Source organism: Accipiter gentilis, chromosome 14 (assembly GCF_929443795.1).
Source record: "Accipiter gentilis chromosome 14, bAccGen1.1, whole genome shotgun sequence".
Lineage (NCBI taxonomy): Eukaryota > Metazoa > Chordata > Aves > Accipitriformes > Accipitridae > Astur > Astur gentilis.
Window position 1 is genome coordinate 21,939,757 of NC_064893.1, and position 19,174 is coordinate 21,958,930.

Sequence of the window (19,174 nt, forward strand, 5' to 3'; positions counted from 1 at the left end):
GCCTTTTTGGTGTGTCATATAGTTCGCTAAGGGAATGAAGAGATAGTCACAGTGCCCTTTGGTTCCTTGTGGAAGTTAAATATCCTGCCTGTGTTGCATGTTGGAAAAACATACGTAAGGTGCTCTGGGCAGTGCTAATCAGCTCCTACTTTTTATGTTTTTCAGATGAAGTCATCTTCGGGTGATATAAAAATAAAGAAGGAAAAGGAAAATGGCTTCTCCAGGTAAGAAATCAGGTCTATGATCTCAAAAAAGTAGCAGTTTGACTTTTCTTAGGTTTGACTCTTCTCGCTTAGTCTTGGGGAAAAAACTGGAATGCTTTTGACCCCTTCAGACAAGATAAATTCTCCTCAATTGCAGGAATTGGTAATTGATCTACTTACCTAGTAACTGGAGATGGGAGCTGTTGAATACCTGGTATCTGCCTGCACATGCTGGGTTTGTCCAAGTATTAAATAGTTGAATTCTGTCAGGGACAGATGGTACTATGGAAGCATTGGTAGCTGGAGCTGAAAGAACCTCTGTTGTAAAATTGGTACTTGAATGCTGCAGGCAGTCTTCTGGAGACAGAGCCTTGTAAGGCCAGTCCAGATTGCCTCTGAGTGTCTCCTCTTTAAGTGACTACAGCCTAAAGCCTTTGCAGAGGAGTGACGAGTAAAGAGGGTGCTTGTATAAAGTCTGAAGTACCTTCAGAAAATGCCTAGATGTCCTACTCTACTAAATTCCTGCTAATAATAGAGCTTTCTGGACTAGGGCATTGTATCAGTCATCACTAGTCTTATTAAAAACCTGAAGTGAGTAACTGACAGAAGAGTACTTTTTCTTAATAGTTGACTAAGATGTCGTGTGACTCATTTAAGTTCAGCGCCTGGTTATTTTTAAGGTGGTAAATCTGGTCCACTGACTTATTGGAGGTCTGTGGTGTGGTGGATGCATGTGTTCATACCTGTTAGTCAAGAAAAGCTTTCAATCATGTGTCCAGTTTTATGAATCCACTTAAAAAAAAAAAAAAAAAAAAAACCAACAAAAAAAACCCCAAACAACAACAAAAAAAAAACAACCACAAAATCCTTGTGTCCACAGAACATGGAGAGACTGCAGAGAGGTTGGGAGAAGACACCTGTCTAGTCCATGCCTGTTAGTTATTCTTTGTGTATTTTGCATGTGCCCTCTTGACACGAGTTCCTCCATCTGTTTCATTTTCTTACTCCTATTTAAAAATGCAAACTAAGTAGTTATGCTTGGCACAGGGAAGAGGCGCCCTCTCCAGGCTCTTTTGGGGATAATCTAGAAATAGAAAGCAATGACATTCAGGTGTTTCATGGTGTAGGAGAAGGTTAATAATAACTCTTTCTAGTCTTTACTATTCAGTAGAATTGCATGCATGTGCTAATCTCACCGGGGATGTTGGATGTTCTCGTATCAAGGTAACTGGGTCCTCTTTAGGTCCAAGAGCATTTTTGTGTGTGTTTGAGGAAAGCCTGGAGGAGCCATCATACTTGTGCCTTTTTCAGGGCCAAAAGCTAGCTAAGAGGAAAGTAATTATTTTCTTTTTTTCCTGCTGAAATGTTTTTACAAGTTCACCACAGAAAAATGTCCTCACTCAGATGGTTTTGATTTTCTTCCTTAAGACTTGGTATGATGAGCAATGTTTGCAGTCTTGGAAACAATGCAAGTCAAGGTTCAGCTTGGTCATACAGCTCTTTTCCTTTAATATAATCACACTTTATTTCCCACTATTACAAAACATTGTGAAATTTTTTAGTGTTAAAATAGACTAGATAAAATTCCTAGCAACTTAATAAACAGTAGTTCTAGATTTCTGCCTGGAAGGGAGAATAAATTAAATGGGACAAATACCTCTTTTTCCATGAACGTTTTGCAGCTGTCTATGTGCTGCAGATTTGTGTCTTGGTTAATTGCAGGCAATGCCTCAGAAATGACTTCTTATAGCAGCACATATCTGTATCCCCTGAGTTGCATCTGCCAGCTCTGCAGTGGCTTTACAGCTGTGAAAGAGTGAACTGCCTTGTTCAGCTTCATGGACACATTACCAGCTAAAATAAGACTCCTGAATGTTTCTTGCTGACTGCTATCTACAAAGCAGAATGCTGCTTTCTTTTCTCCCACTCCATCCAATTGCAAAATCTGCATGTTGACTTGGAAACTGAGTCAATTTGATATAGAAATTGCTGATTGAATATGAATAGGAGAGCCCAATATGGCACTGTTACTTTCTCTACCTGAGTGGAGGACTGCTAAGTGCTTCAAAATGTAATTTTGGACTCTGAGACATCTTTTTCTTTATGAAGATAAGTGAAATGCTTCTGTGAAATCTAGAAATAATTAGTTTGTTTAAAGGGATAGTCTCTCTTGCACTTATACTCTATTTTTTTTTTCTTATTACTGATGTCTTGGGACATTATGGCTGAAAATGTTGAGCCTAACTTAATATTTGCAGTCTGTTAAAAGGGACAAGATTGTTTGCTTCCTGCAGTTTGGACAGTGAAAAAAGACTGATGAGTTTAACTTTGCCAAGTCTTTGTTTCCTTTTCTGGTTTTCACATGCCTCTACTTAGTCGGCAAAAGATTCAAGGGAATAGCTTTTAAATCTTTGTTTAGTTGATAATCTTTCTCTCTCTTATCAGGTTCAATAAGGCTATTGAGTTGAAACTAAGTCCTCTATTTGACTGCACACATGCATGCATTTCAGTTTTGTTTTAAGTATGTTTGAAAGTGCCGGAAGCTACAGTTGGTTTTACTCAAAACCTCAAAGAAACACGTTGAAATCTAAGCAGTTGAAATTAATCTTGATGTTGCTTGAGAAATGACAAATACGTAGGCAGTGAATAATTCTCTCCTTATGCTGTCTGTGGATATTCAGAGAATATATGTTTAAATTCACACACCTCAGGTCTTTGGGGTCTTGACATGACAACACATTCCGGGACTGGAAGACATGCCCATTTTGCAGATGATCATTTCTTAAAACTGACTTTTTGCTGGTGTCCAAGAAACCTTCTCTTTGAAGTTAGAACCATCTTTCTTTGCTTCTTTTTGTAGTCCACCGCGTATTAAAGATGAACCAGATGATGATGGGTTTTATGCGTCTCCCAAAGAGGACTCCAAACCCCTGAAGAGACCTCGAGAAGATGATGAGTAAGTGGCGTGGGTGCTGCTGACTTGTGTTTGCCTTCAGTTTTAAAAAGATAACATTGAGGGAGCAGGTGGGATTTCAGGTCATCAGTGCAAACTTGTTAAGGTGGGTGACTGGAGGTCTGAGACCAGACTCCTTATGCTGTTAAAAGTTCTCTGAGCAAGGCAAGGATAGTATTTGTAGTGTCCAAGGCAAAATACCATTACCTGCTCTGCAGATGGTGCTGTGAAATGTTGCAGAGCTAGTAAATAAAAAAGAAAAAACCTAGAAGGTAGGTAGAGAAAAGACACCAAATGAAGACTGTAAAACATAAATCTGAGCAAGTGAGGTATTAATGCTAGCTAAGTGACTGCAGTGGTTTCTGTTGGGTGAGGAAATGACTGCACAAGAGGAAGAAAATGCATTGTCAGCCTTTTTGGGGGTGAGGAGGAGGTTTGCCTGCACTGCTTGGCATGATTCACCTAGAGTCTAAATATGTCGTGGGTTATGCTGAGGATTTTTGTCTCAATCAGAAGAAAAATACACGTGATATTTGCCCGATATAGTAGCCTACCCAGTAAAATAAAAGCCCAGTTATATCATGCTGTGATCTGTCACCATCTATGTTCATCCATCTATGTGCTAACATGTGACCTTGTTAGCAGCCTGGAGTTAAAGGATTGGAAGGGTTTAACCATAGTGGCATTCCCATAGTGGCATTCTGTTTTTGTGGTATTTCTCAGTTTCCAAGAGAGATGGGTGTGACATCTTTTTTTGTGTGTAATCATTTGCTGCCTCCTGTTAAGTTTTTGTGACCTCCCATGTCATGTCTGCAATGGCAAGATTAAGAATTTGCCAGTAGTCAATTTTGCTGTTGTTTGAACTAGCAGGGGATGTAAAAAGTGAGCCTTGTGGGCAGATCCCAGACTGATGACTGGAAAAGGAGCTGAGAGTAGAACATGCCACTAAGCTTTCCCCCATTGTGGTTTCAGCCCAGCTGGTAACAAAGGACCACGCAGCCGCTCACTCACTCCTCCCGCCCCCCTCCGGTGGGATAGGGAGGAGAATCAGAAAGGAGAAAAAACCAACCAACCAAAAAAAAACACCAAAAAACCCCCCCAAAACCCCAAAATGAAACCGGAACCTCGAGGGTTGAGATAAGGACAATTTACTGGGACAACACAAAAAAGAGAAGCTACAGCAACGGTATTAATAAAAGAATATACAAAAAGAGAGATGCACAGTGCAACTGCTCACCACCCGGAATCCGATGCTCCAACACTTCCACCACTGAAAGCTGAGGTGCCCCCCCCCCCCCCCCCCCCCCCCCCCAGCCTGCTCCCCATTTATATACTGAGCATGATGTCACATGGTATGGAATAGCTCCTTGGCTAGTTCAGGTCAGCCGTCCTAGCTGTCCCCCCTCCCAGGTTCCTGTGAAAATTAGCTCTATCCCAGCTGAACCCAGGACATTATCCATCCCTTATTCTATACCATCTACATCATGCCCAGATCCTACATTTTCCAATTAATCACCACCACTTTCCTTGTCTTTTATATTTTTATATATATATATGTATATGGACACCCACCCACACAAATAGCATTCTCTTAGTCTATGGGCCATCCCTCTAATGTGTCCATCAATTTTTAGTCCATGACTTTGGGGCTCCATCTGTTTTAACAGTCCTTCAGGATAAGAGAGATGGTGTGAGGTGTTGGATTGTTGCATGCTGCCTCTGGAGCTTGCGGCTGGTACATTTGGTGCAACCCACATTCTTGGTCTGCAGGGTGAAGGTGTTGATCTTTAGGAAATTGCTGGGTGCCAGTTCAAGTTCTATCACTGTTGCACTTGGCTCAGTTTCAAAGTCCATCCTTCAGTCATTTGGATAATTCTTACTGTGATAGCCTTGATATGGCATACAGCCACTATAGATACAATGACATACATTGGCAGATTATTTAGCAGTTAATATCGTACAGCCTGGCTATTCTTTCCCAAAATCAAATCTCCTTGAGGTACACATCAAACTTCCCCATCCTTCTGCATCACCCCACCAAGTGGACCCAGGTCCTTGACCAAAAGCAATCCCTTGGATGGGTTTGTCTCTGCTTGAGGCAGGACTAACCCAGACTGTCTTCCCTCACATACTCTTCATGTGCGCTACAGGGATTTTTCCACATACTGTACAAGGAGATAGTCTTGGTTGGGCAGGGCCAGCCCGATTGGCAGATCCTCTGGTATTAATCAACCACGTGTCTTTTGCTAAATGCGTATCCCAGTGTTTGAAAGTCACACCCCCCATAGCTCTCAATGTAGTTTTCAGCAGTCCATTGTATTATTTGATTTTTCCAGAGGCCGGTGTGGGGCGGGGGATGTGATATACCCACTTAATGCCATGCTCTTTGGCACTGGTGTCTATGAGGTTGTTTCAGAAGTGAATCCCGTTGTCCAACTCGATTATTTCTGGGGTGCCATGTCACCATAAAACTTGTTCTTCAAGGCCCAAGATAGTGTTCCAGGCAGTGGCATGGGGTACAGAATATGTTTCCAGTCATCCAGTGGTTGCTCCCACCGTTGTAAGCACATAGCGCTTGCCTTGGCAAGTTTGTGGGAGTGTGATATAGTCAATCTGCCAGGCTTCCCCATATTTATATTTCAGCCATCGCCCTCCCTACCGCAGGGGCTTTAACTGCTTGGCTTGCTTAATTGCAGCACGTTTCACATTCATGGATAACCTGCGCGATAGTGTCCATGGTCAAGTCCACTCCTCGATCACAAGCCCATCTATATGTGGCCTGAAGTATCATGGGGCCACCAAGTCATAAATAGCTCACCCTTATGTTGCCAGTCCAGGTCCACCTAGGCCACTTCAGTCTTGGCAGCCTGATCCACCTGTTGGTTATTTTGATGTTCTTCAGTGGCCCGACTCTTGGGTACATGAGCGTCTACATGATGTACTTTTACAACCAGATTCGCTAGCCAGGATGCAATATCTTGCCACAGTGCAGCAGCCCAAAAGGGTTTACCTCTGCACTGCCAGTTGCTCTGCTTCCATTGCTGTAACCACCCCCACAGGGCATTTGTCACCATCCATGAGTCAGTATAGAGATAGAGCACTAGCCACTTTCCTCTTTCAGCAAAGTCTAACGCTAACTGGATGGCTTTCACCTCTGCAAACTGACTCGATTCACCTTCTCATTCAGCAGTTTCTGCAACTAGTCGTTTAGGACTCCATACAGCAGCCCTCCACCTCCCATGCTTTCCCACAATGCGACAGGATCCGTCAGTGAACAGGGCATATTGTCTCTCATTTTCTGGCAGTTTATTATACAGCAGGGCTTCTTCAGCATGTGTCACCTCCTCCTCTGGCGACATTCCAAAATCTTTGCCTTCTGGGCAGTCCATGATCACTTCTAAAATTCCTGGGCGATAGGAGTTTCCTATGCGAGCCCGTTGTGTGATCAGTTTGATCCACTTACTCCACGTGGCGTCAGTCGTGTGACGTGTAGAGGAGACCCTCCCATTGAACATCCAGCCCAGCACTGGCAGTCGGGGTGCTAAGAGGAGCTGCGTTTCAGTACCAACCACTTCTGAGGCGGCTCGAACTCCTTCATAATGCTGCCAGTATCTCTTTTTCAGTTAGAGTATAGTGGGCCTCAGATCCTTGATATCCTTGACTCCAAAACCACAGGGGTTGGCCTTGGGTCTCCCCAGGTGCTTTCTGCCAGAGGCTCCAGGTAGGGCCATTCCCCCAGGCTGCAGCATAGAGCACATTTTTAACATCTTGTCCTGCCCGGACTGGTCCAAGGGCTACTGCATGAGCAATCTCCCACTTAATTTGTTCAAAGGCTTGTTGTTGCTCAGAGCCCCATTTAAAATTGTTGTTCTTCTGGGTAACTTGATAGAGAGGGCTTACAATCAGACTGTAATTTGGAATATGCATTCTCCAAAAGCCCACAACACCTAAGAAAGCCTGTGTTTCCTTTTTATTAGTCGGTGGGGACATAGCTGCATATTTTGTTGATCACATCCAGGGGGATCTGATGACGCCCATCTTGCCATTTTATTCCTAAAACCTGGATCTCCTGTGCAGGTCCCTTGACCTTACTTTGTTTTATGGCAAAACCAGCCTTCAAAAGGATTTGGATTATTTTCTTCCCTTTCTCAAAGACTTCTGCTGCTGTGTTGCCCCATACCAAGGATGCACAGGGCCTCTGGGCCAGTCACAATGGGGTGTTTATGCCACTAATTCCCCGTTAGACTCATTTCAGCTTCCAATACAGTTAGCTCTTGGGATCCCCCTGTCACACCAGAGATGCAGATAGGTTCTGCCCCTTTATAACCTGATGGCATTAGGGTACATTGTGCACCAGCGTCCACTAGAGCCTTATATTCCTGTGGGTCTGGTGTGCCAGGCCATCGAATACACACTATCCAGTAGGCTCGGTTGTCCCTCTCCTCCACCTGGCTGGAGGCAGGGCCCCTCTAATCCTGGTTAGAGTATCCGTTACTCACTTCTTGCACACGTGAATCAGAAGTCCCTTCAAGAGGATCAGAAATGAGATCAGCCTTTCTACTCTGTCTGGGGGACTGCTCACAGGAAACTGGAGCAGCATTTTTCCAAGAAGACTCCTCTTTTCTGATTGCTTTTTCTTGCAGCTCAGGTACCCATGCATCTAGGACTGAGGTAGGTTCTCCATCCCACTTCATGTCCTCTCCATGGGTCACACAGGTAAAACCACAGGTTAGCCTGTCGTGTGTACTTTCTCTCTCCTCTCTCTTGGGCAGAGGAATGCTTACTCCCAATAGCTGCAATGCAGGCCTGTACAGGTGGGGAGAAGGACATATCCGCTTTGAATTGCTGGAACTCCTAGGACAATTCCTCTATGGCCAAGACACAGGCCCGTAGGGAGAAAGAGAGACTTCCTTCGTATTGCCACAGTTGGACAGCCAGTTCGTCCACTGTTTGTCCATAGCCTTCGTTCCAGGACATTACTGCCAATGAGTTGGCAGAGGTTGGTGGTGCACTTCACAGAAACTTCCGCCACGTGGGTTGTGTGCATTGGACGTCATCTGGATCTGTGGGTGACTGCCCATTTTCTGGATCATTATAAATCACCTCCAGCATGGCTAATTCCCTCACGTACTGGATACCTCTCTCCATGGTGGTCTACTTGCCTTGGTGACATGTAACTTCATCCTTGAAGGGGTATCTTTCCTTCACACCTGACAGAAGTCGCCTCCAGAAGCTGAGGACTTGTGTTTTTCTCCCAATCGCCTTGTCAATGCCCCCTTCCCTAGACAGGGATCCCAGCTGCTTGGCTTCCCTACCCTCTAATCCCAAACTACTGGCCCCATTATCCCAGCATCGGAGCAGCCAGGTAACAGTGTGCTCACCTGGGTGGCAGCCAAAATCTTTTCGCATATCACGCAACTCACTCAGGGATAGAGATCGGGTGATTATTTCAGGTTCTGCCTCTTCCTCCTGTTCTTGTGATGACCCTAGCTCATCTCCATCTCTCACTAAGCAAACTGATTTCTTTGTGTGTTTCTTCTTCTGTACAGGGGTGACTCATACTGGCACAGTTTGGTTCTCTGGTTTAGCTGCAGTATCTGTCACCAGGGTAGGGGTAGCCACGGTGCCTGTTGCCCTGTTTTCCCTCTCTTCCCCCTGAGGGTGCTGCCTAATATCAAGCAGTCTTTGGTAGATACCGGCCAGGGCCCAGCACAGTGCAGTAACTTGTGTGTCTCTTAAACAGCCACAGCATTTTCCTGTCAAATATTCTACCACTTCATGAGGGTTCTGTAGTTGTTCGGGAGTGAAGTTCCAAGTGAGAAGTTCTCTAGATACCTGCCCATATTCTCCCACATGCTGTGCCACCCATGAATATCCAGCTTTGGGGCAGATCTCTGGGTGGAACTCTTAAAGAGCCTTTTTGTAGCCCTAAAGACCTGAAACATATTCAGAAGACACAGCACTAACAGCATGTTGGCTTGCTTATCCCAAGGATATTCAAAATTCTCAAAAGCTGTTGTAATTAGTCAGAAGGAGAGAAGGGAGACGAATGGATGGGGGGAAGTATCCCCCCCTAACTTCCCCATGGATTGGGTATAATTATGAAAAAATTCTGATAGAAAGCACCCCAAAGTATGGAAATTATATCACTGCCGCGTATGAATATTAGCTTAACCTCATGACCAGTGACGTAATCATTTCATAAGTCAACATTGCCTAGTATAGCAAAATCATAATCCTGATCCCTCTTCCAGAGGTGATAAAGGTAACCACGGGGAATATTCAGAGCATATGAGAACATACACAATGCCACAATGTGAACAAATGAACCGACATTGTGACTAGCATCTATTTATCTAATATAAGAAATGCATATGACAAATTTGTTTCAACACGCTCTGGCCAGATCTGTCGTTATCTCAATCCTTTGTGCCCCACGTTGGGCACCAAAAAAGGACTATCCTGGTTTCACCCCAGCCTGTAACAAAGGACCATACAGCCACTCGCTCACTTGTCCCACCCCGATCCGGTGGGATAGGGAGGAGAATCACAAAGGAGAAAATAAAAGAAAAAAAAAAATCACTAGGTGGTTACTAATGCTTTTGAATCAATTCTTCATCAAAGAAGATTTTTGCTTCAGCAGTCTGAAACTTGTAGGGGCTGTTTTGCTGGATGTGAATTATTCAGTCTTCAGACATTGGGGCATAAAATTAAATTCTTTAGAAATTAAACATGCCAGAAATATTGTGAACTTCTGCACACAAGCTTTGTATGGGTATGAATTCTGGTTTTTGTACTGGAAAATGGATTATGTTCATCAGCTACTCTTTTTCTTCTTACAGTGCTGAGTACAAGCCCAAGAAAATCAAAACAGAAGACATCAAGAAAGCAAAGAAAAGGAAACAAGAGGAAGAAGAGGTAACATGAAAGACAAGTTTATTTCTATGATCAAGAAAAGCAAAGCTGACAATTTGGTGTTGAATTATGTAGAGCAGGGGGAATCTGATTCAAGGGTAAGGAGGCAGGTGCCAGTCTGGGAGAAAGCTGCATATGGTAGATCTCCACCTATGGTGCAGGTTAACTTATCTGAGCCATAACATATAAAAAGTCAGGAAAACTTTGTCTCCTACCCTTAAAACAATGGATGGAGAAGATGCCTCTGGATGCAAACTTCCAGCCTGTTCTAGGCAATTCAGTCCTTCTGTTAAGTAGCTCACAGAGGGTAGAGGAGCCTTACTAACAACATCTGGTAATTGCACAGGTGATGTGGCACAGTTAAGAAGCAGAGGAGATGAATCTGAGATCAGCTGCTAGAAAGACGCTTAAAGCTTTTAGATGGAGCCTAGGATGGAAATTTCTTTGGAGAGGGACTTGGCGAAGAAAGGTTAGACATAATTTGAGACTAATGAACTACACTTCACATCTAGCAAAAATACCCTTGTGAGGCACATGTTGCAAATACGTCCTGGCAACACAGTTAATTCTTTAATTCATGTCTTTATAGTGAGCATATACCAGTACGTTCCCAGAAGCCACCTCACAGCAGTGTAAGTGTGCTCTGTAGCATTTGCCAAATTAGATACACTGGTGCAGGCCAAGGACGGTGTTTCTATAACTAAGCAATCATGTTACTATGGCCCAAACTTGCCACTTATCAGGTGAGGCAGAATAACTGGCTGTGTGCACTTTGCATGTCCCAAGTGTAAAGTAGAGGAATTTGGCTTAAAACCTGAGTGGCACCATCGGCAGACTTTGACTTAATAGGATGATCTAAGAGCGCATTTATGTAGTGAAGCCACAGTAACTCAGTTGTTTGTGGTCAAACTTATATAGCCCAAGAGACAGTCTTCTAGTTTTAAAACATCTTTTCAGCGAGAGAGGAAATACGGTAGCTTGTTCTAACAGTTTCTTATTTTGCAGGACAGCAAAGCAAAGAAAGCAAAAAACAAAGATAAGAAAGTCCCTGAAGCGGACAAGAGAAAGAAGCCGAAAAAAGAAGAGGAGCAAAAATGGAAATGGTAACTATATATCAATGAATTAGGCTATGCTCTGCACCTGGACTTTCCCTGTTACCTCCCATGCTGACTGAATAAGCACATCTGGCTTTCTCTTTCATTGATTCATGAGGATTTGTTCTGAATAATTGGCTTATGTTCTGGTAAGCTCTAAATAAATATCTCATTCACTGTGTTTATCCTCCGAAGTAGAAGTGAAATACCTTTTTTGGTATATATAAAACAAGAAGTAAGTTTTTTGTGGGAGTTTTGTGTTGTTTTGTTGGGTTTTTTTCTCTTCTCTGTGGAATGTAGAGACTACCCCATAGCAGTGTTCTTGTGCCCAGAACCTGCTCCTTGCTGACACTCTTCAGAGCAATATGAAAACTTGTGGGCTTGGAGTATCAGCTGGAATATATAAATATGTGCAGATATATTAACACAGATAAGATCTACTGGAATACTAGTTATGTAGAGGGTACAACATGAGAGGGTGTCTACCTTTTTATTCTAGCTGGATGTCAGCTGTAAGCCTCTCAAAACTGTTCCTGCCTCTGGCACAAAAATCAAAGTTGGTCAAGTGACTAGTTAAGCTTGGGCTGTTTGGAAAATGTACTTCGAAACTAAGTTTTGAATGGAAAGCACTTTCTGTCTTGCCCAGGATCCTAAAGTAACATCGCCGAGTAACTGAAGTTGTGCTTCCACTCACTCTTCAATTATTTTAGAGCCTTTTTAAAATAAATCTGAACTTTCTGGTTCATTTGGAAGACAGGCCTGTGCTGCATCAGTAGTGCTCTGTAAGAAACCTGCTGGTTTGGTTTTTTTAACTATTCACAGTAATTTAAGCTATTGTTTTGCTGGATTTGAGGAGCGATTACTTGTGTGTTTTGAAGTTTGGGCCTTAGTACTTCCCTCAGTTTAACACATACATGGTTTTCAAAAGCGTATGTGTTTTCTGCACTCCTGTAATCTCCTGTGATGTATTTTTATGACCTTTTGGGGATGATGTTACCATGAGTGTTTTCTTTTCTCAGATCATTTGGCTATTTTTAATAGATCTGTAGGGTTGGGGAATGCCTTTGCAATCTTCTTCAATACTTTCAGGTTCAGTCTTTTATCCTTTATTGTCACTCTTACTGATTCACCTTTAAAAAGAAAAATTCTTCTGTAGTGTTTATAGTCTTTGCATATTTCTTTTTGATTGTCAGAGCTTCTTCAGAACATGAGCACTTGCATATTTTTTTCATACTTGTATACTCTTAGAAATTTGGTTTTCAGGACCCTCCCCAAAACTATCCTGATTTTTTTTTTTTGAGCAATCCACTTTTTTCTTGATCCCTTTGATACCATATTTTTAATGTGCTTTGACATTAACGAACTACAGGGACATGAAGCAATAGGAAGCTACAAAATGGCTCTTTAAGCCTTAATGATCTGTTGTCTTTTTGGCTTTGTCTCAGCTGCCCTTGCTGGTTCTGTCTAACTTAATATTCTGTTATCACAGCTCCCTGTTATTGTAGTCTGTATCCTTCAACAGCAAACCTTTACTGGAAAGCCATGCTGTCCTCCCCTCACCTGCCTTGGCAGCACAGTCCCAGGTAGCTGTGTTAAGCTCTGCAATTTGTGCTTACTGCTGAGAAAAACTGCCTTTGAAAGCATGTTTTGCAAAATTTGGCAGTAGGTAACTGCATCCTTCTGCTGGTGTTCCTGTTGTCCATCTGCAGCTTTGTATAGCGTGTCTTTGCTGGACAGGGTTTAATCTGCACTTCAATTGTATCTCTTAAGGGCATTTTATGTTCCATCTGAGTCAATTTTCTGAATGTCTGATATCTTTTTTTGGCTGCTTCCTCAAGTGCTTGCTGCCTTGAGCATTTTCATCCTCACTTATGTGAATACTTGATGCTAGACATTCCCAAGGCATTGGACTCATTCATCACCATGTGGAGCTCTTTTAGAGGTCATTTTCACGCCCTGTCAGCATGTGAAGAATATGTGATCCAGAAGTATACCTTATGAGCGCTTCTCCCACCTTGTGTTACAGCAAGTTCATTTCCTTGAAATAACGTATCGCTGAGGTGTATTCTGTTTTCTTCCTAAGAATCTCCTCTATTTTCATTCCACTTGAGAAACCATCCCCAACTCTACCTTCCTGAGCCACCCTGGCATTCTTAGACATGTTTGATACGGGATTTGATTGAGGAACATGTATGACTGATTAGTGCAGTTTCTGCTGAAATCAGTAAGGCTACCTTTCCTAATAGGCAGCATTCTTCTTGCTCCCACAAAATCATTTGTAGAACGTTGCTTTAGGACCAGGGGCTACCTTGGGTGTTGTTGCTGTAGTGCTTTTTTTGTTTAAAACCAAAGGAGGATGAAAGATTGGCTAACCTTAGGAGGGTAGCTTTTACCTTTTGTCTTAACACTTATGTACAAGGTTTAGGAAGGTGAAGGTGGGACTGGGAACAGTTTGTGATCTTTTTGTGGCAAACTTTCTGGTAGCTTTGGGCTTAGAAACTACCCTGTGGATCCCATGCTTCCTTGTAGCTGTCCCAAAGGGCACAATGTGTTTCAGCTATTTAAACTACGACCTTTCTAGTACTCCTTTTGCATGCATCCTTTGTAAAAGAACACGAATGGGTAGAGGAACAGAATTTCTCATCAAGTAAATACCAGAGTGATAAGTCTTAAAAAGCCACAGCTGAAAAGCAAGAATAACAAACCTGTTGTCTAAACTAGTAGCTACTGTGAAATGATTACCTCATTATTTTTTTTCTTAGCGGGATAAAAATACTCATTGTCAGAGAGGATAATCTTTTTCTGGCTGGGAGGAGACGCAAATGGTTTAGATTTATTTTGCTGGAAGGAGCTTCTGGGTGGAAGAACCTAGGCCTATGTTTGACAAAATATTTAGATTTCTAGCTTCTAATTAATTTTAAAAACAATCATTAGGAATGTAAATATTTGTGATCTAGACTTTAAATGTAAATATTAGTTTCTTATATCAACACAGTTTACTCAAGCCTTCTTCCCAGCCAGGGACTGAAATCTGACATGCAGGTTTTGTACTGATAGCTGGGATTGTGCGCTTTGCTGTTAAAGATGTTACTGTGTTTCTCATAAGAAAAAGTCAGGTCTAGCGCTGTGGTCAAAGATGGTGCCTTTCTAACTATAGTAAAGCACTGTGTTGCATACAGTTGTTGTTTCAAATTATTGATGTACAGGCACCATTGAAGCATTTTGAGTGTCTTCTAGCAGAAGCTCTTTTTTTCTCTATACAGTGCTCATCTTCTGTACAGTGACTCTGTTATCTCATTAGGGATGAAGTGATCTGTATTTGTGCATCAGAATTCCTGACATGCATGCAGTACATGCACATCTTTTCTCTGCTGTTGCACCCAGAATGGGACTGCTCCATGGGACCGACACTAGAGGGAAACTTAAAACTTTTTTTTTTATTGTCATGACTGCTCGACAAAGTTGTCTGGGCAATTCAAAGACTGAGTGCTGTGACAGGTTAATGGTCTTCCAGTTGGTTAATCACTAAGGTAAAATAGCATTTCTCAGCAGGGAATCCTATGCCAGCAGCATGTAGCAGTAATGTTCTGGTAATCATGAAAGAAGTGTAGAGGGGAGGGGAGGAGTGTGGAATCAGTGTCTTGGGCACAGGGTACTGGGAACTGGGGGGGAGGATACTGGCCTGGTGGGACCCCTTTTCTCTGTAGATGAATTGCTGACCCTGTGAGTTCGTTCAGCTGGAATGTGGGATTGGTGGTGCCTACCTTGCTGTGTTGCGATACCTAATGCATCATTTGCAAAACATTTTTATGGAGGTGCTTTAAGGCAAGTTTGCAGTTTTCCAGTGCTACTCTGTTTTTCTTCAAGTATCCTTTTCTTACCCAAAGAATTGGAATGAATTTAAAATGACAAAGCAGGTTTCAGTCTTTCTTGTCTGAGCAGGTTTGTTGTCATTTAGGTCATAAATGAACATCTGTTTCTTTATCTCTGCCCTTAATGGCATACTTGTCCACATCTGAAAGCAGCTGCATAATATACTACAATTGTTTGGCTTTGCTGAGCAGGCATCTTGGACCTGATGTTAGATCACAGCTGACTCTAATTTGGCATGATCCTAGCTGCTTTACAAGACTGAATTCTTCATTTTCTTAAGTTCTAAGCTTTTTCAGCTGTGTGATTTTGTGAAAAGAATAGCAAGTGGGAGGTGAGGGCTATGGTGTCATCAGATAATCTGTGACCCAAGGTGTTCTGTTCATGGACATGGCTGTGCTTTTCTAAAAAAATTAAAAAGAAATGGTGATAGTGCATTGAATATTTGTACTTGGTCTGTGCCTGGCAAAGCAATGATTGCTTGCTGATTTTTCTTTAGCATACTCTTATACCCACATAGTAATAAAATGAAGATTAGGAGCTTAAATTGTATTGGTTCATATTTCTCTCTTGAAGGTGGGAAGAAGAGCGCTACCCTGAAGGCATTAAATGGAAGTTCCTAGAGCACAAAGGTCCTGTATTTGCTCCACCATATGAACCTCTGCCTGAAAATGTCAAGTTTTATTATGATGGTGAGTTAATCTGTGTTTCCACTTGCTGGGAAGAGAAATAAACATTCTCAGGGTATTGTGGCGTTCTTCCGGGGACTGAAGAGATGAGGAGGTGGTTTTGTTTTAGTGGTTAGCTTAAAAGAAGTTCCTCAACAGCTCAGTGAAGGAAGGATCTGTGGAAGTAAAGGAACAGCCTGCTGAATTCTGCTGAGTTGACATGGAGATGAGCTTGTTCTCACTCTGTTGTGGTGGTAAATCTCTCGGGTTACTTGACAGTATGAATGTCTTACACCTGACAGTAGCAGTGTATAGCTGGTAGAGTACATAATTGTAGCTACTTCATCACTGGTCACCTTTAGGCTTGCTTTCTTTTCTTTGACCTTATAAATTGCATCTTCCATCATCTGTGATGAAATTCATGATCATTTGGTGGCATGAGGGGAATAAAAGACAATTGAATTTTGATACAGATGATTAGGATCTTGTAGGAATGCATGGGATGACCCTGGCCTCAAGGACACAGCCCACTGGTGTAAGTCATGGTCCCACTCACTAACCATTGTGTGTGGTAGAACTAATTGATGTGGGATTCTAATATGCTGGGCTGACTGGTTGTAGAGGCTCATGTGGAAGGGATTATATGATGTGATGCCTGCTGGAGACTGGACTTGATGACCCATGTGTTTCCTTTTAGTCTGTGATCAAGTTAAATGAAGGATCAAATTAACCAGGATTGAATTAAGTGGGAGGTATTTGAATGGATGAAAACATAATTTTTGTTGAAGGGGACATCTGCACATGGAACTCTTCCAGGAGCAATGTGCTATTTTCATGTGACACGACACTGGTTTTAAGTACTGAGAAATAGGTGGCATTCATTTTCACCAACAATGTAGAGAAATAAACACACTGCATCCTATTAATGGCTATCTTCAAGCAAGTAGCATAGTGATCAGGGATGTCTACAGACTTCTTTCTTAGGGTTTGATAAGAACTTGGTATGAAGTTGGAAATTTTTTTCCTTTAATGAAGAGTGTATGGTATCTCCTGCTGTCTAGAGAAGAGGAGGGGCAAATGGCACTGCAGCTGTCCCTTTAGGGCAGGCAGCAATAAGCTTCTATCTAACCATCTATTTCACAAAAAGTCTCTAGGAAATGCAGGGATTTTTGCAGCCTCTTTCTCTGTCATGACAGACATTCATCAATAGGCTCAACATTTATGGGGTGGGCAGGGGGGTCTGGCAAATAAGGCAGTCATGTAAGTCTTCCTTGAGAAACTAGGCAAAAAAATCAGATGTCTGATTTACACAGCAGCTGCTGAGAGCTGCTGTCTGTGCTCACAAGGCATTGTTTAATTTCAAGATTATCCTGGGATGATTTGTAGAGTCCAATAATCATGCTACGACTGGCCAGCCAGCTGCCAGGCTACAGGCTGTCACTGGAGGAATCTGTCCCTTGCCTAGTGATTGCGTTGCGGTGAGACTGCCTGTTTTCATCTAACATAATGACTGCTGGAGCTATTGTTAGTGCCTACAATACCAGACTCAGTGAAGGAGCTTGAAATGCTAACGATATCTTTTAGGGCTTTACTATACGTTTGGGTGACTGTGGGTTAACAAGCTACTGCTTGTACCCCAGAGGTGGCATGAACTTGCTTGTGTTTCTGTAGATGGGGCAAGGTAGGAGTGTATATGGTGGCAGTTGCATTTCAGTCATGGCCATGTGGTCTCTTCTGCTCGTTATTCCCCCGGTTGCTCTCTGGTTTTCAGTTTTTAAGTCAGGTAACTAATACTCATGCCTCTGGAATAAATCTCTTTTTTCTTTAAATGTCCAGCCCTGTCACTGAGAGCCTTTTCAAACCTTTGTTAAAAGGAGAAAATTTAGTCCAATGAATTATATTCTAAAGTGATTAGATAAAGGTGACCGAGCCTTCAGCTATTTGGGAAAAATATCAGTCATTTTAGCCCCATAACATGTTACTAACTCGATAGCTTCTTTCAAGCTAGACTCGTAGCCTGGAAAAACAGTTTCCCTTGCTGTCTCTCCCTTCCCCCATTTCCTGTAATAAGCAAACAAATGCTGTATTTTAGGTTGCAGCTTAAAAATTGGCAGAGTTACTGTTGTTTTAATTTAATTGTGGAATATTCTCAGATCATTGGGAGGACCTTTTGCTAAGTCCTGTTTTACAAGGGTTTATAGATCTTAAGGCTTTATAGCTGAGTCCCATGCTTTAATTTTGGAGATGATGCAACTTTTTAAAACATGTAGTAAATCAGAAGTGTGGGGTTTTTTTCCAAGAGCGTAGAATCAACAGTAGTGTTTCTTGTATTCACTTTTGTGCGGTAAAATGGTTGTTAAAAAATCCACAGGTGTTGACTGTATGCCAGCCCATTGGGACTTCAAATATTTCTTGCAACTAGCTGGAGATGTGAGCTGCATGCAAAATCCTTCACAGGGATCACTGGCACCTCACGTGTCATCAGGAATGCAATCTGGACCAAAAAGACGCTCAATAGGAATGTTAGATGTCAAATCCACAGCTTCGATGTTGCAGCAGCCTCTTTTCCCTTGTGTTTTAAAGTCTTCCCTCACAGCAATTTCACTTTGTACTGCAGTCTTGCAGATAAGCTGAAATGTGGCCTCTCCATTCACTGAAAGCTCAGTCTTTCTTAAAAATTACTAGCTTTTGACCTGATTTGGAGACACAGGAGTGCATTCCCACAGCAAAGGGGATGATTACCAGAATCCTGACACGTTTCTCTGCAATGAAGGGGAGTTAAATATTTGGCATCGCTTTCCAGCCTATTTGTGGTGTATCCATAGGAAGGGCTCTTCCTGGCTAGAAATAGCTAAATGCTAGAAGGGGTGTTCCAAAGCGGAGTCCCTCTTTGGGTAGAAGAGGAATACAGAGACTGTATTTTCCATACATCTGAGTGCCGGAATATGAAGTTTAATAAAAACCCTTCCATCTTTCACTTCAAACAGCAGTATCTCCCCAGGAATGTACACACCACTGGGGTGTCTCAGCATAGGGTTCCTGCAGGAGGCCTTTTCCTCTTCCTGCCCTTCGTCTCTCAGACCTGTCTTACATCAGATGGCTCGTGCTTTTTTTTAATGTTTAGATTCCAGAGGAAACTTTTTTCAAAATGTTTATGATGAAAGTCAAGCAATTGTGCTCCTCTGTGTTTCCTTTGTCCATCCAATTTGCTGTACTATGTAATATTTTTAAGAAAAACCTCTCTGTGGTAAAAAATAGAGTGTCCTTTAAGGTAGTTACTATGGCCTCTTTCTGGCTTCAATTCTTGTTTACCATTTTCTTTAAAAAGAAAACCTTTCTTTGTAGGTAAAGTCATGAAGCTGAGTACCAAAGCAGAAGAAGTTGCCACATTCTTTGCAAAAATGCTTGATCATGAGTACACTACAAAGGAGATCTTCAGGAAAAACTTTTTCAAAGATTGGAGAAAGGTAT

At 42.3% G+C, this 19,174-nt stretch overlaps 1 protein-coding gene across 1 annotated transcript in view; it reads left to right on the forward strand.

Moving 5' to 3' along the window:
- TOP1 (DNA topoisomerase I) overlaps nt 1-19,174 on the forward strand; it is a 79,529-nt gene that overhangs the window by 46,650 nt on the left and 13,705 nt on the right. Inside the window, exons 5-10 of the mRNA XM_049816510.1 lie at nt 166-224; nt 3,064-3,159; nt 9,999-10,074; nt 11,077-11,174; nt 15,612-15,727; nt 19,049-19,170. Coding sequence (XP_049672467.1) covers nt 166-224; nt 3,064-3,159; nt 9,999-10,074; nt 11,077-11,174; nt 15,612-15,727; nt 19,049-19,170 — 567 coding nt within the window. The remainder of the gene's footprint in view (nt 1-165; nt 225-3,063; nt 3,160-9,998; nt 10,075-11,076; nt 11,175-15,611; nt 15,728-19,048; nt 19,171-19,174) is intronic.